This window comes from Acromyrmex echinatior, chromosome 2, assembly GCF_024713525.1.
Source record: "Acromyrmex echinatior isolate Ae372 chromosome 2, ASM2471352v2, whole genome shotgun sequence".
NCBI classification, from domain to species: Eukaryota; Metazoa; Arthropoda; class Insecta; order Hymenoptera; family Formicidae; genus Acromyrmex; species Acromyrmex echinatior.
The window spans coordinates 8,221,273-8,239,071 of NC_141853.1; the positions used below are offsets into that span (position 1 = coordinate 8,221,273).

The following is a 17,799-nucleotide window of genomic DNA, read 5'->3' on the forward strand; positions in this document are numbered from 1 at the left end:
GTACAGTCCTCTGGCGGGTGACCTTCTCGCGAACTCGATGCTGCCCGGTAACACGATGAACGGCGCCGGCTGGTGCATCTTCGTGTACAATCTCGCACCCGAGACCGAAGAGAATGTGCTCTGGCAGCTGTTCGGACCTTTCGGCGCCGTCCAATCGGTCAAGGTCATACGCGACCTTCAGACAAACAAGTGCAAGGGCTTCGGATTCGTGACGATGACCAATTACGAGGAGGCGGTGGTGGCCATACAGAGCTTGAACGGGTACACCCTGGGCAACCGCGTGCTCCAGGTCAGCTTCAAGACGAACAAGAGCAAGGCGGCGTAGGACGAGCAACAAGCGGCAGCGGCGGCGGTGGCTGCGGCTGCGGCCGCGGCGGCGGACGCGGCAGCGGTAGCGGCGCCTTATCATCATCATCATCGTCGTCATCGGCTGCTACGTACCGCGGCGGTGGTACAGCTGCCGGTACCGATGCCGGCGGGTCACCTCTACAACAAGCGGGGTCCTGGCCAGGTGCCGGGCGGTATTGGCAACAACATCAATAGTCACATCGGGGTCGGCGGCACCGCCGGTGGCATCCTTCATGGAGGAGTCAAAAGCCAACGGCAGCCATTCCTTCAGCGTCTACCGTCGCGCATACACGATCTTACTCGGGCGATCGAGATGGCAGTTTCGGGAGCAGCGAATACGGCAACGCAGCAGCATCAACAGCAACAGCAGCGTCAGCATGCGCAAGCCAAGCAGACCTCCCTGAAGAACAAGCCCAATAACAATCGTCAAGCCGGCAGCAAAAAGCTCCAGCAGAGCGAAAAAGTGTAGTTGCAAGGAGTGTGTGAGAGAGAAAGAGGGAGAGAGAGACTGAGCGTATGTGTACTTGCGTTCGTGTGCGTGTGTATGTGTGAGAGAAAGAGAAAGAGAGAGAACGGTTGAAGAGAGAAGGAATGAAGGAAATAGAAAGGAGGCCGCGCGAGAGATAATTAGAAAGAAGTAGGTTAGATCGTTCGACTGTCCGATATGTAATCGTGGACTGTGCATGTGGAAAGCTCGAAGGAAAATAACGGGGAGGGGGGTAGAAAAAAAGATGCGATATTAACGAGTCCTCTCGTGTCCTCTCATTCCCCTTTTTTTTCCTCGCTGCGCTCTTCCTCTTTCGGGTTTCTGTTCTTGCATTCGGTCATAATCATAAATGAAAAGAAGACACGTCTTGGAACATCCTTGGCGTTTTATTGACACAAGTAAAATTGTAAGAAATTTGACAAGGAAGACGAAAGATTGAAACGCGTTTTTGCCTTTATCTTACCTTTCTCCACAATCATGCTACAAGATCATGCCAAGTAGGAAATTTTATTCCTAGTTACAAAGGCGTAAATTTTCTTGATTAGATGACGCGCGGGGATGATAGGGGAATAACACAAAGAGACTAGTTAAAAAAGAGCCGTACCGAAATTCGTATTAGGTCTTACAGGTGATTCGCACAGCGTTCTATTCGCGAGTTCTATAAATACATATTGCCGCTTTATATGTATGTACACGTGAAAGCATGCTTGTGGATCATACGTGTGTAAACAGTACGATAGTTCGTAAAGAGCTTTGAAGCTTGAGGGAAGAGGAAGACGCAAAAGATCGAGGTATGAAAGTGAGGAAGGAAGACAGAGAGAAAGAAAAAGAGAGAGAGAGAAAAAGGACTTTCCCTTCGATTAGCATTTGACGATGCGTCGAGAGCCTCCGCCGGGCATTTCGGCCGATCTTTCTTTATTTTTTTTTTTTTCTACTTAATGTACATCCATGACCGGGTTAGTCACGACGATATCGGGCTGTGAGACTGAATCACACACATCAGACACGCAATTAATATACACATACACATACACTTGCACGTACAAGTAGAACGATCACCAAAACGCGCGGTTAAGAATGGCAGGCTGTCATAAAAGAGAATATATTTCGGAACGCGCTCACGTGAGATAAAACTCGTCGAAATGCGGGAGAAAAAGAGCGGATGGGAGAGAGAGAAAGGGAGAGAGTGAAAGAGAGCAAGAGAAACAGAAGGAAGAAAGATAGAGGGGAGTATAAAAGAATGAAATCTCAGAGAAACACTCACACACAGTGCTTAGTAGTAGGTGGTTATACATACTCGTTTTATGTATAAGTTTTAGAGTATTAGCGTCGTGTGGATGAGAACAGGAGAGAAACAGATAGGGAATACGGTGAGGGTACGAAGTGCAAAGGAAAGGAGATATTGGGGGGGGGGGGAGGGAGATAAAAGGGTAAAATTGATTTTGTGGATTTAAGAATGTAAAACGCGCCAGGGGCCGGTATATTAATCGAAAAAAGGCGAAAAAAAGTAAACCAAGTATTGTGGGGCAGGGCTCGCACTCACGTGTTCGTACGATCGCACGGAGCAGATTTCAGTGTGCGGGCACGATGTGTACCTTAATGTAACCCCGTAAGTTTAATTAGGATGTTACCGTTTGATTATCGACGTATGGACACTATGGACGTATTTATTCTCGGGCGAGGTGGCTCCCCGGAGGATCGCGAGCAGTTCTCGGGGCTCGGTATAGGGTAGAAAGAGAGAGAGAAAGGGAGAGAGCACGGCCTGTGAGGGATCGCGAAGCGATCTAACTGCGTAACTATAATAACCACTTCGTGCTAGTCAGAACTCAGGTGGTCTCCATTGCCACGCATACGTGTCGATGATACGCGCGTATATAGTGTGTCTCTTTCGTTTTCTTTTTTTCTTTTTTTTTTTTATATGAGACGTATTTATTAGGTAGTAAAAATATGCTTTCGCAGGATCGGATTCTCTGACTCTCGATAATTATCCGCGAGAATGCACCGTCCGAGAGGACATTTTACAAGATGTTACATAGTTTCATGATCGTCGATTCTTTTATAGTTCCCTTCGAAGAGATTTCGTAAATATTGGGAATGAATAACGTTAAAGGAAGAACGGGTTTCTTGTTTGATTAAAAAAAAAAAAAAATTAAAAATTAATCTTTACATATATAAATATATGTACAACTTTTACACTTTACAATACGTGAGACGTTAGATAATAATTCAGAGCGTACGATCGCGAGTGTCGTGTTTAATTACGGTTTTTGTCGTCGATTAGCATTGCACGTTTCGTCGTTTCTGGAAAAGATTTACGAATTGTATTGAAAATTGCATAAATACAACGAGAGAAAACGATGATATTGTTCTATGAGACAGAAGAAAGGGATATTGCAACATCCGTTATTTTATCTTTGAGTCATGGAACATTGTTGTTCTCGTTTGAAAATACCGATATTACAAAAAAATTATGCACTTTGCAGATTGGACCTCTTTAGAACTTTGAAATTCTTAAAGAGAAAACTCTCCCGTTCATTGCACTTCGAGGACGGTGCATGCGACCGGTATGTGATACGGATTAATGACAAGATTGCAATGATTGACGTTCGATCTCAGGTCAGATTAAGGAATCACGCATCTAGTCTATGTGCAAGTTGCCGCGTCGTCAGCGCAGTTTCGCGTTTAAAGAAAGATAAAAGAAAGATAACGACAGTAAACACCGGGAAGTTGAAAGCGAACGCAACGACGAGCGCGGCTAACGATAAGTGAAATGGCGCGAAGCAGGCGAGCCAGATCCTCACGCTCGTTCGTGCGATTATCGTTGCCATCCTTTCGAATGACGATGAATCGATTCGGTTTATTGACAGTAATTATATCATAGTCGAAATCCTGAAGCGATTGCTCCGCAGCTGCGAGCACTTTTAGTAGAATCGTTGTCCCAAGGAGACTTTATGCGATCGCAGCTCAAGGAATGATTCTCCGCAATTGTAAGTAGTTCAGAAATCGCTTACCGAAGGCGATTCTCTTCGAGAATGAGAGCGTAGAGATTACGTTATCAAAGTGATTTTTCATACCCGCTTCCGTCACTTCTCCCGAGTGATCTTTCACAAATGCAGAGATATGCAGATATCCTTGATCCGGCGATCGCAAACGACTTCTGAACGGAAAACGATCTATAATAAATCTCCGGATTGCGCGAGCCGAGCATGAGGACGCGGATTACGCGTACTTAATTGCGAGTAAAGCGATACTCGATTAAGGATAGATTTAGTCAAGGAAACCAAAAAAAACTTAAACATGTATGTGCTAATAATGAGTACCTTAGTGTCTAGTCCGGGAGTCGCGAGGAGACGCGAGGACGAATGATATTGTCCCTCGGAAAAGTCGCACGACTCCCACGAACGTTGTGGATTTTCTTTTTTCTAAGACATTACTTTATTTATTCAGAGCCACCGCCGATTCACGCGCGAATCCTTTCTCGATGAAGGACGCGGGGTTTCGGCGTGGCGCCAGGATCTCGAACGTTAGTGCAAATTAAAGCGTCGGCAGGCATTAAAACGTCGCCGCGTAAACGTAAGCGCAAACTCGCTGATCAGAGGGTGTTCGAACGACGATTGGTCTCCCCCTTCATCGCTCATAATTATATCGCAACTACTATTATACGAATACAGTAAGCAATACAGCGCAAACGCGTTTGTATATGCAGATATATATACGAGGTGTTTCCCTCGATTGATTCGCGCAAGCGAACGGTAATTTTTATTCGCAATTTGAGATGTATATTTCGCGTGTTTGTTACGCGAGCACCGATAGAATATTAATAGATCGTTATTGATAGAGAGTAAATTAATGGCGTACTGATACCACATGAAAAATGAGACCACAGCTCGACAGCTGGAATTTCATGCGGATACGTGAGAGATGAATCATATTTCGACGCATCCTCTTGGTATCAGCGAGACGTCCGTTTTTTTCGGGACGTTTCTTTCATAATACACATGCGAATATACATTTGCCATTATAATAATTATTCTCCTTCTCGCTATTATTACCGTATTATTATGATTATACTTTATTCTTATTACTATTATTATTGCCATCGTCATCGTCTCATTATTATTATTATTATTAATTATCATTATTATTATTACTTATGATCGTGTATATTTTCTGTGTCTTTTGTCTAGTAGCTACGTGTAATCTTTAACACCTCATTACTTACTCTCGTATAATAATACTAGAGAAAGATATAAAGAAATACTTTACTCACTCTTCACTTGCTCACTTAACATTGCTCTACTATCGCCACTTTCTGCCAATCGCTCTATAACTATTACGTTGCTACTACCGCTACTGCTGTGTTGCCACCACTACTACCACTTACTACTACTACTACTACTACTACTTACTACCGACTATTTATTTATTTATTTAATTATTAAATAACATAACAACTTATTATGTTTTATTTAAGGATTAAACTGATTTGTGTTTGGTTCAAATGTCGTTTGTTTTATTTCTATTAAAAATGTTTCAGTTGCCATTCACCCGGCATCCCGACCTTCTTCACGATTATCGCCGATTCGTCCTTCCTCTCGACCCATCCTCCCTTCATCGACATTCCACGATCTCTTCCTGACATTCCACGAGTTACAGACTGATGTAATAGCGATGTAAAAAAAAAACATAACGGCGAGCCGCTCGACCTCGATGCACGAGACTCCGCTCATGGATCCTGGTTCGTAGCGTCTTTATTACTTATAAATTATTTATACTATTAATATAGTCGCGAACGCCGCCATAGGTAAGACGAATTGCTCGTTTTAATTATTAAAAATCTTTAGAGGTGATATTTCGATCGTGTCAGGTATATCCGCGAAAGATGCTACTGCGCATCATCTCTTGGTGCGAGATGAGAGTTTTAAAAATATTTTCAATACATATATTGGCGGCGTTCACGACAGCGCGTTGAATGGTCTAGAATTCTAGAAATTACTATGCGTAATGGTGTAGCCACAATAGAAGGAATAAGGAATAATGATTTCAACCTATCAGAAACCGTGTATTCCGGTGTATCCGATTTCTGATAAGTTGAAATCTTTATTCCTAATTCCTTATTCCATCTATTGTGGCCGTATCCTAATTCAAGTTTTAAGCTAGTCTTATTAATATTCCATTTATTACTCCCGGAATTTTACATTATGTACGTTCCAAAGAGAGTTACGATCGAAACGATTGCATTGTAGAGGGATGACTCGATTCGAAGTGAAGAAAAGAAAATCGAGTCGTTTGGTGATCTCGATATTGTAAAAATAAATATATGAATTTTGTTATACTGACAGTGTACACGCGAAATGGATTCTTCGCGAGGACGATATTGGGAGCTTTCTAACATAAACGACACTGTGCGACACGGTGATCACCCCATCTCTGTTTAACATTGACGAACAAGGATACAACGATTCACCGTGCCACATCGTGTCATCTGTGTCTCTTGTTGGAAAACTTCCATTTGTAGTCTCGAAATAAATTCCGCGAATCAATGTCGATCCAACATCGACATCCGGATACGACCATCGAATTACTCCTGCCGTTTCAAAGGACTTTAAAATCATCTGACGATCCACGGATATTTGTTCGAGCGATTCACGTCGGATAAAAAGGAGTCGAATTTTCGGGAGTCCAGCAGAATGTCGAGTAGCGTTACTTGCGTATCCTCCGCAATGACGAATGATTCGGAAGATGAGTAAGATAGCTTTGTATTTGATTACGTCGAGTATTGGCGATCGAGCACTCGTTGATCCTTGAAGTCCGAGAAGCATCTTTTCTAGATTCGATCCCGATCGAATGGTCCGAAGGGGGACGCGTCGCTCGAGACGCGAGGGGTGTTAAATAATAATGAGGATGGGATAAGAAAAAAAAAAAGAGAAACATGGACGCGAGGACCAAGGTGATTCAAGGTTGAGGAGAGCGAAATGCGATGAGAAGAAAGGGCGACGACCGAATGATTAAAGAGTGATACGCGAGCCCTACCCCACCCTTAAGGGGTGCCGACTCGCTCGCAACGATTTGTCGACCGAATTAACGTCGTAGGCGAAAGGATGGAGAGAGGCGAGTTTGAAAGAGAGAAAGAGAGTGAGAGTGAGAGAGAGAAAGCGCGAGAACGAGAGAAAGAGAGGGAGAGAAAGGGAGAATGAGCACGCTAATCTACTTAAATATAATATTACATACGATTATTATATATACGTTAGATATACATTATGTGTATTGTATTTATGTCTCAATAATCGTTGTTAGTTATATCGCTATGATGATGATGATAATGAGTATGATAATTACCGACGACTTCAGAGAAGGGGAAGGAACATAAATACGCGGAACTAGACACGCATACACACGGTACATATATACCATGCACGCATCCACGCGGGCTTGTTCTGTGCGATTTGCAAAGATATCCTTGTATCGCGATTCGATAGGAACTCTTCTCATTTTTTTATTAAAAGATAATCTAGAGGCAGATATATGTTTTATTTATATATCACGTATCAAATTTTTCGAAGGAAATACATTTCTGTAAATAAGGAAATAATTTCATTAAATTTAATTCATTGGCTCTTTTTCAGTCGCGAAGGCCATTTTTATCTGTGCCCAGTGCCAAGAGAGCGCAGAGAATAATAAGATGAATAAATAAAAAACGCACATACGTTTAACAGTGCACTTGAAATGCGATCCCCTCGAATCTCTGATGCACTCGATGCACCTCGCCAATCGCACAGACACGCCCGTGGGACGCCGTAGTCTTTCCCGATGGCAGGATTTCAAGGCATCCTGCGGAACATCTCGAAAGAGATACGAGAGGCTCGAAGTAGATCGGTACATTCGCGGTTTCTAACTGATTTCTGCGATGGACGAACGATATTACATTTATTAAACGATTTACATTTAACCATTAGTCGCATTATCGATATTATTGTACTACTAACTAGCGCTCGTACCCTCTTATACTCGTAAAAAATGAGAGAGAGAGAGAGAGAGAAAGAGAGAGAGAGAAAGAAAGAGAGAAAGAGAGAGAGAGAGAGAGAGAGAAAAGGAAAAAAGGGCAGAGATTGCGGAAGACGGGAAAACGTGTGCTGGAAAAATCGAAACGCGGCTCAATCTGTCGGACGACGATCGGCGCGCGATAATGTCGGAATCGAGTACTGTTGCGAGAAGGGTGGAAATAACGTCGTTGGTTGGTTCAACAACGTTATTATTTAGGTCGTTTTCGCGGCACCGTATTCGAGCGTGATAAGGCGAACCTCTCCGCGAGTCGTCGCGAATTTCAACCGGATATACGCGAGTCTTATCGTACAGATCTCGATCGACTCGTCGACCGACTTCGAGAGTACTCGAAGTACGGTGTCGCGGGGATCTCCCATTGCTCGTTCATCGGCGAAGTGGCCAGGATGTACTCGTCGTCGTGGATTCCCGAGGATCGCGAGTTGCGCGATTCCATCGGCGCTGGATCCTCGTACTTCGACGACGGGTTCTCATGGGACAGCGCGGAAATTGTTCGCGGAGAAAACGGTATTCTCGGCAGGGCGACGCGAGGGATGAGAGGGGGCTCGGCCGGATGGAAAGCAAACCAACCGGAAAAAGCCGGCGGTACGGTGACGAAACGAACGGTGGTATATCGAGCATCGAGGAAGCGTCGAGTTCGCTTCGCGTGCTCGAAGAGCTCGGACGTTCCGTTAACTCCATTGTGAATTGTCATATTCCTTGGCACGTTATAAGAAATACGGACTTTTTTTAATGATATAAAGGATCCTGCACAAATCTTATGGAAATTGAACTTGGAACTGACTGAAAATTTGATATATTGTAGATCTTGTCGTCCTGATAAAAAGTCTCCATACGAAGTCTCCCTATAATGAACCATTTGATCTCTACGAGGCGTCATTTTTCAAATAAGAATGTATTATGCTCGTTGAAAATAAGATATTGAGTATTAACCTGTTTTGAAAAATGACATCTCGTAAAGATGTCATCAAACGATTACAGGGAGTTGTGCCTGTGAAGACTTTATCTGTTATGGAGAACGACAAGAATTGTAACATATCAAATTTTCAGCTAATTCGACTGAAAAATTCCATAAAAGAATGATGATAAAAAGACCTGTTTTTTCGCCCATTTTTTAGACCTCGAATTTCAAATTTTTTTTTATGCCAAATAGTACTATATGATGTGACATTAATACTAAAGAAATTTTAAGATGAGCATAAGCACGGAGATATGAAGGAATGAAAGTGATGGTTTCTCATAACCCATTAAAGTACACGAAACTCTTCAAGTATCCATACCAAGGAATAAAATATATATTTAACGAAGTGAAACATATCGTTTCTTATGGATATTTTTTTTTTGCCGGATTCAAATATGATCTTAGTTTTTTGTCTAGCATGAAAATTCCTCGAGATAAATAGAGTTGAAGTGACACTTGACGCCGCCTCTCACAGATCGGAGTGCTTTCACCTCCTTGTATCTCCGTACCTATGCTCATCTTGAAATTTTACTGGGATTAATATTTTATCTAATAATACTATTTGCCATAAAAAAAAGTTTGAAATTCGAGGTCCAAAAAAATAGGCGAAATTTGCCATCACTCTTTGTGTGGAATCCTTTCTCCTTACTCGCGTTTAGGTCGCCTTGGAAATATTAGCAATGTGGACGTTGATAAAAGAAGTCTGCTTAATTCTATCTTCTCACCTGTACTATTACTTTGGAGATATATTTTGAAGACTTGCCGCATCGATCACTCATATTATCATCCTTACCAGTTTTCATAATTTTCTGATATCCATTGCTGATATTTCTCGATATATAAATTTGAAGTATCGACGTAAAGTGCGCGCGATGTTTATTCGCCTTGCATCTGTGCAATATAAAGCTCCATCGATCGGCCGAGGCGCAGCTCCGGGAAAATCTAAAAGTGGTGCTGTAGTAAAAAAAAAAAACGTTATCTTTCCTCGTGAACTGGCGCCTCGTCGAAGACAAGCCGATTGTACGAACGGTTTAAACAAAGAGAAAGCTAATTATATAATTAAGTGCAATCAGAGCAGTCATTGATATTGACGAAATTAATTGTTCGGGGCTAAGAATGAAATTTCGAATGACAACGAAACCGACTTCGTTTCCTTTTTTTCACGATACTGATAATCGATCGAAAGGATTCCAACAATGGGATCGTTTTGTGAACGGCCTCGCTGAAAATCGCAGTGTGATTTTCGTAATTTTTAACTCAATTCCGAGAACTCACAGATGCGACGAGTATTCGCAGACGATAAATCCGTCTGGAGATTTTCAGCGATACCGTTCCTAATACGTCGAAGCAGCGTCGCTGTATGCTAAAGTACGCACAATCGTCACCAATATGTGGCGACGATTTGTTTGTTAGTTGTAAATCACGAGATTGTCCATAAATCATTGTCATTAATCGCATCGTGTCATCTATCGCAATCGTGGCATTCATCCTAGGATCGTTTTGATTTCGCTTTAAAGACTCATTCGTCGATTCGCTGACACTTTGATCATCTCATATCGCGTCGTTATGTATTACCATCGAAATGCCACGATCTGTTTCATCGAATCGCTCACTATCACGCATAAATTCATGCGATCATTCGTAATCATTATTCCATTTCATACATTAAATGCGGCATAATAAATTTATTACAAGACCCATAGTCATTGATTCATTCACCCATTGTCATCATTCATCATTGATCGCCTTTTTTTCCTTCGTGTTATAAGGATAAGCAGGTGTAGGTAATGTATAGGGATAATCCTTGATGAGAGAGAGATATCATTCTGCAATTGTGTGCCATCATTACGCCGTCATCGATGATCGAATAAACATCGCCCACTTCAAGCTTTTTTTTTCCGATCTGAACACCCTCTCATCGCTTGATAATTTTTCATCGTCTAGAGAGAATGAGAGTTACGAACTTTAATTACAATTGTTGCAAATTCCGTGAATTCCGCCCTTGCATGTATTTTTCTAACCGTCCGCGATTCCATTTTGATTTCCGCAATATTTTAAAAGTTCCGAATAATTATGTTGCTTTGTCATAAATCACGACTGCATCTTCTTTTAAAATTAATTATCTCGACCCTCTTGTATCAAAATATCAATTTATTTTTCATGCGAGTCAAATGTAAAAAAAACTGCGTTAAAAATTTTTTAATTTTTAGACAGTTGGCTTCTTCAACAGTGTTTACAAAGTGAATGCAAGCGGCATTTGCGGCATCGGCGACATATTTACGAAAGGGGTAGGTAATTGAAAATGAAATTGCGTAACGCGTAACGGGTGGGATATGATTTTTGCGCGGACTTGGGCGTGCACGCACGTTCGCATTCACGTACGCACGCACGCACGCATTTCCGACGTGCATGAATGCGGAATCGTGCGTGAAACGGAAATAATGTGGAGAACAGCAAAAGCAACTCTAGCTCACCGTAGGCCTAACTAAGAAAAAAAAAATGAAAAGTATTTATGTACTGTCTAAACTAACTAATTTAAAAAAAAATACAGACAAGAAAGCGGGAGAGAGAAAGAGAGAGAAAGGGGATACTGTGCAAATAGGAGAAAGAAAGAATCAGAGCGAATGTGAAAGAATGAAAGAGTGAGAGAATGAGATAGAAAATATTTAAAGTACTCAAGAAATTACTCTGAGACGAGCCACAACGATCCAAAAAAACTGGTAACTACTCTGTAACTATTCTGTAACAAAAAAAGATGAATTAAGAGAGAAATAGAGACAGAAATTAGATGGACAAAAGAGGAAAATACATGAGTCAAGGGAATGAAAGAGAGAGTATGGGAATAGGCAGAAAAAGAGAGGGGAAGAGAGACAGTGAGATAATCTATAATCTTCTGTACATGTTTTGATTATTCTAATTATTAATTATCATAACTTATAATAACTAATTAATTAATTAAATTAATTGATATCTATGAAACTATATTTAAACGAAACAAAAAAAAACGTGGTAGCTAGTCTGTCAATGGGTGTATAAATATTTAATTACGATAACTCTATAGTGATATTAAAAACAGAACAAAGATAACTGCGCGAGGATGAACGAGAGAGCGAAAAAAAACAGAAAATTTGGAGTACGATTGACGGTGTTAGGAGAAGAGAGCGAACGAACGAGAGTAAAAGCGGAAGAGCGAAAGGAGGTATGAGAGGAGCGAGAATGTCACATGCACACACACATACACACTTACATACAAACGTTCGAGTACACAGTATAAGAATATAAATGTAATTATTAAACTAACGGGATAAAAATACAAAAAAAAACGACAGAAAGTCAAGCGCGCGAATATAAACACGAACAATTTCGAGATAAACGAAGATAACACAGGTTTGCATGGCTTTGCGGTTTAAAAAACAGAAACCGTTTCTTTTAATTTTATGTGCGCTAATCCAAATCCGTAAGTAAAAATATTTCATCACGTCAAGTGTACGAGAAAAATGGGATTGAAATTCTTAAAAAAACGCATTTTAAAGTACAAACATTAATTTGAGCTCTTTTAGAAATTTCTCGTACATCAGATTCGTCGGCTGTAATCGTAGTGAAAATACAACGTAAAGCGAATCAATAACGTTAATTGAAGAGTAAAGGAAGTATAAGGGGAGGAAAGGGAATAAACAAAATCCGTAAGAAATAAAAATTGAAACACAGAACGTAAAGAAAGCGACAACGGATCGTTAAAGAAACGTAAACAGAGCGTAGAGAAGTTCTTTACTAAGCAAATAGAACGTTTGCCAAATGTAAATCGACCATCGTCGAGCTCTTCGACGAATGTAAACGAATTGCGAACGAGATCCTCGGTAAGCGTATGAAAACATTTTAAAATATATTTTATTTATTTGGTAATATTTTTCATAAAAAAACGTATTACATTTCCATCTTGGACCCTAGGATCGCTTTAAAAAATTATTTTATAAGAATACAACTGAAGAATTTTTTCATTCTATGCTTTTTATTCTATGTGGTCTTTTAAAGCGAGAAATTTAACTTCCTGCATCTTTCTGATGGCAATACCCTTAAAAAAAGTTTTTCTTTAAATGAAATATAAAATAAAGTGATTAAAATGAATTGAATTAAAAAAGCATTAATAGATCGTAATAGAAATGTTTGGCAAGCATGATTAGAACGATAGTTTAATGTAAACGGAATGCTGAGCAATATATGGAAAGCGTATATAATGCTTTGTACACGTTTTATGGAGTGTTTGAGAAAGAACGATGAAAATGAATTATTGAAAATGTGTAAAAAGCATTCCATACATGTTTTATGGATTGTCCAGGGAACATGTTCTGATATTCGGAATCACAAAGAATCAATGGAAAGTTAATGAAGTTTTATTTAAGAAGAGAGTTTTATTTAATCTCTTCGTTTACATTTCTTTAACATTTTGAGAAATTTACCATTTTTACCAGAGGAATTTTCAAAAATAGTAAAAAACGTATTTTTGAAGAGTTTTAACTACATTTTTTTGCATAAACTTGACATGACAGAGCATTGTTGCTTGCCAATTTGGATTTGGTGCATAAAAAATTGTGGAGAAGCTACTCTTCTTTTCCAAACCGCAAAAAAATAAACTTGCAGACTCGTGTAACGATTTTCTAACGGGCGTCCCGAAGATTTTCGTTGTGCGTTTAATGGGACAGGTTTCGCAATTAATCGCGGGGGGGTGGGAAGGAAAGGAGAGAAGAAGGGTAGAGTTCTTCCGGTCTATAATGTTCTATTACGTGAAAAAAATTCGGGTCCTTCTCGTGGCCAGGGTGCGAAAAACATTTTTTCAGTTTTCGCGCGTTCTTATGGGCTAAATTGATCATCGCCAATTGTCATGATTGTCACTATAATAAATGATTCACCACATGCATCGTTTTGAAAGGATCATCATAATTTTGCTGCGATCTTTCTTGCAAATCTGACATGATCATCTCGTTGGTAATTAAGTCGAATTGACGATCGATCAATCTCATCGAGAGGAAAACCCGCAAGCATATTTGTGCGATAACATAACAGCTGCGATCAGTTAGTAGCGAAATATGCTACATTGCGACTTAGGCTATGTTCCACTTAACGCTCGCAACGTTCGTAGAATCATTTCATCCTTGTCGTTTAGATGTTAAACAAGGACAAACGGTGTTCGCGAGTTTTGCGAACGTTAAGTAGAATGCAGACTTAATCACACGATCATCTCGTTTAATATCCACATTAGGCACGATGCAACCGCATCGGTCGTTCTCTTTTTTCTGAATCACGATGGCGCCGAGAGACTCGCTCGCTCATCGATAAGACTGTTACCGAATCTCGCAACGACCGACGTTCGTAATTTCACGTTTCTAATTAAGCTACTTGAACTAAGCGTCCTCGTGCGATAAGAGGAAGTTACTTGTACTTCGATGCGCGTATACGCGTGACGACGCGTTAGCGAGGAACCTCGTTTTAGGACTGCGAAGATAGCTTCTCGACGAAGCTGCTCTCCAAGGGGAAAGCTGGAAAATGAAGTTTCATGTCCTGCGCTCCTCTTGATATCGACTGGCCATTTTTGCTGGCACAGAACATGTTCGGAAGTTTCGACGAACACCGGGAAGGTCTCTTTGAGGAAAACTTCTTTTTCCAACTACCCTCGAACTTTTTTTTTTGTTGACGAAGTTTACCACGTTCAGAATGATTGAAAAAAAAATCGAAAAAAAAAACGATCGCTCCGTCTCCTAAACCAGGCTGGTCGAGACTGGTCCAGACTGGTTTGGTTCGGGACCAGCTCAGTCACTCTAATCGTATGCAGTTGCGAGAGATGAGGCCTACTCAAAACAGGACGTTTACTAGCGTCAACGCGAGAATTAGAAGCCAATTGATCTTTCTTCCCGAGTATTTTTATCTCGAGGAAGCCCGGCAGCGATCCTTTACTCCCTATCAGTGTATCATTGATGACGCGAATTAAATACGACTGTTCAAATTCAACTTAGTACGATAGGTGATAAGCTAAAGGCAGTTAGGTTTATTTTTTTTTTTTTTTAATGTACGCTGAACGTACGCGGAATATTATCTTCGAAGCATATGTGGAGAAAAATTATCTTCGCGATAATCCTCGGTTGGATTCCCGACACGCTCTTGTGTGTAAAATTAATATTCACACACACAATCTGTTTGCGCAAATTTTTTCAGGATTTTTATTGCGATCCGACAATTTTTTTCTAATGCGACCATCATGTTGTATCTCACTGAAATCTAATTACGATGAAAATACAACGGATACTATTTTTTACTTACAGCGTGTCGCGAATTAGAATTAATAACTAAAGAAAGAATAGTTCCGAAGAATCTTTATAACTCGTATAATCGCATAGAAGCTAAAGAGAACGTTGTTATTTATAAGAACTTACAATTACTTCGGCGTTTTCATTGAATCGATCGTTTTATTATCGCGAAGTACAGAAATAAAGTATAAAATGTATAGAAAGAATACTGTGAAAGAGTTAGGATTCATTAGGGAGGGTGGGATAAAAGGGATGAAGGGTTGGGCTACTTAATTTTTTCGACGGAGTATTTGCGAGATGCTTGTTGTATAAATAAGATCAGAGGCCAATATCTATCGTTTTTTAAACATTCCATCCGAATCTTGAGGATTCTCGCGCGACAAGAAAGACTTCCTTTTCTCGTCTATGATCTCGTAATTCATTCTTTTAGTCCACTGCGTGCAACTCTTATGTATCTCCGAAAATCGAATTGTTATAATTATTAAAATTTAAAGGGATTTTATTTATCCATGTAGCTTTTATGAATATTTTTACTGCTGCTGTCGAAATGAATTTTTTACATAATTTGAAATTACTTTTTTTTAAAGAGTTAAAAGTACAAGTAGACTAAATTATGTGATATTGTTTCGAACAAAACAAATTTAAAAAACGATAACAGCAGAAAACTCTTCTGATGCTTACAGTTACTAGATTGTTAAACTAAAAGTGAATTATTTAGATAATTCTCTGAATATTTGATTTAATTAAATTATTATTTAATTAAATTTTCCCGAAACTAGATTTTTAATCTGCATATATACATTCAGGCGCTTCGTATTATTTATTATACAGTGGCATAGAGACGGACGAGAATGTTCATATATATACATTCCAGGCGCGTTAATCTTCTACGTACAAAAGCTGCGAGAAATATCATATATATATATATATATATATATATATATATATATATGTATGTGCTTTTGATTATCGCGATTTCGAATTATATAACGTATTACTATACTATCGCCAAAGATGTATATCCCTTTATAGCAAAGGGCGTATATATTCAACGTAACTCAAATGGAACCTGATGGAATTCATTGTTATGAAAGCAAAGAGAGAGAGAGAGAGAGAGAGAGAGAAAGACCGTTTCTTGTCTGGTATAAAAAAATTATCCGAAAAAGTAGTACAATTACGGACGTTCTTCTTGATTATGTAACAAAATCATATGCGTCAGCTTTGATTTTAAATAAAGACAACTGATGAAAATTGAAATAATTAATCTAATTGAGTTTGCTCAATTCATTTATTAATTTGTATTGAGTAATAATAATTAAGTAAATATTACACATAAATTGTATGTGTGTGTGTATATATATATATATATATATACACACACACACACACACACACACACATAAAACATATTTATCTTAATTATATAATATTATAGTATATTATATACAATATTTATAGTATTAATAATACAATATATAAATATTGTATTTTTTATTTTCATCTATTAAACTTCTAGTATACTAATGCATATTTTTTTCACAATGGTGTCACATTAACGCTATCCAAGGATCTTCGATGTTTAGTACATTAGAACGTTGCAAAGTATTAGCAACATTCTAGAACTAAATCGATCGATTTTTTTGTTGTGCGAATTATATTTTAAGAAGAACGTCCAGATAAGTGAGCTAATAATTTACCAGACGTTACGAGATCGCCGACATGATTGATATTTTCCGAACTATGCTTTGACGAATTGTCGTCACTTTCGTCACATGACGATCTCCTATTACTATAATTATCCTATTATTATAATTATCAGCAATTTTACCATTACGATATTATAACGTTATATGTATAAGTATTCATAATAATTCATAAAAATTATTGTCAGGCAGGCTAACGCAGTGCAATATTCCTACTTGGATATTTTTAGTCGTGAGATAGGCAGTCATTAAACGGACAAGTCGTGCCATAAGAAAAGGTAAAAACGAGTGAGAAAACAAGAAAGAGCAAATGAATCATGAACAAAAATAAAATTAGCGTTAAGCTCTTAATCAAGAAAGAGAGTGCGAGAGGCGAAAGAGTGAGAAAGAAAAAGAAAGAGAATTTCCTTTTCGTTGAATGTTAGAAAAAATTAATACAATTGAAGCGCACAGTAAAATATGATTTCCTTTCAATCGCACGATCTTACGAATGAAAGCAAAATAGTGTAAGACTGTTTCTCGCCTCGTTCGCCGAAGAATACGAGATAAAAATCTGTCCGTATTTTACCAACGATAATCGTAACTGTAAATAGACAAATGATCTGTTTATGCCATTTTGGACGAAATATATACAATTTCTTAAATAACTTGCACTTCTGTACTATTCGTTACTTTTGTTTCCGTCATTAGTATCAAGGTATTAATGAGACATCGAGGATCTAAGAACTCCAAACACGCACATTACTTGATACAATATAATTTCCACACGGAGATTTATTTCACGTTTTGTTATAACCGGCGAGTAGATACTGATAAGTACAATCGATGGACATAATTAAGGAGTGAATATAAGATTAAACACGCACACTTTAAAAGAATAAGTTTTATTCAATATTTCTTTTAATTTAATAATGATATTATTTCTTCCTGTCACTAATT

General features: G+C 39.1%; 2 protein-coding genes across 14 annotated transcripts in view; both read left to right on the forward strand.

The window, feature by feature from the left end:
• LOC105154273 (ELAV-like protein 3) overlaps positions 1-506 on the forward strand; it is a 44,058-nt gene extending 43,552 nt beyond the window's left edge. For all 13 annotated transcript variants that reach the window (XM_087402513.1, XM_087402510.1, XM_087402512.1 and 10 more), the window contains one exon: positions 1-506. In XM_087402513.1, coding sequence (XP_087258639.1) covers positions 1-325 — 325 coding nt within the window. In that variant the 3' untranslated portion in view covers positions 326-506.
• The window catches only part of LOC147910446 (uncharacterized), a 29,936-nt gene continuing 12,606 nt past the window's right edge, over positions 470-17,799 (forward strand). The window contains exon 1 of the mRNA XM_087402521.1: positions 470-17,799. This exon is cut by the window's right edge and continues 12,606 nt beyond it. Coding sequence (XP_087258647.1) covers positions 470-817 — 348 coding nt within the window. The 3' untranslated portion in view covers positions 818-17,799.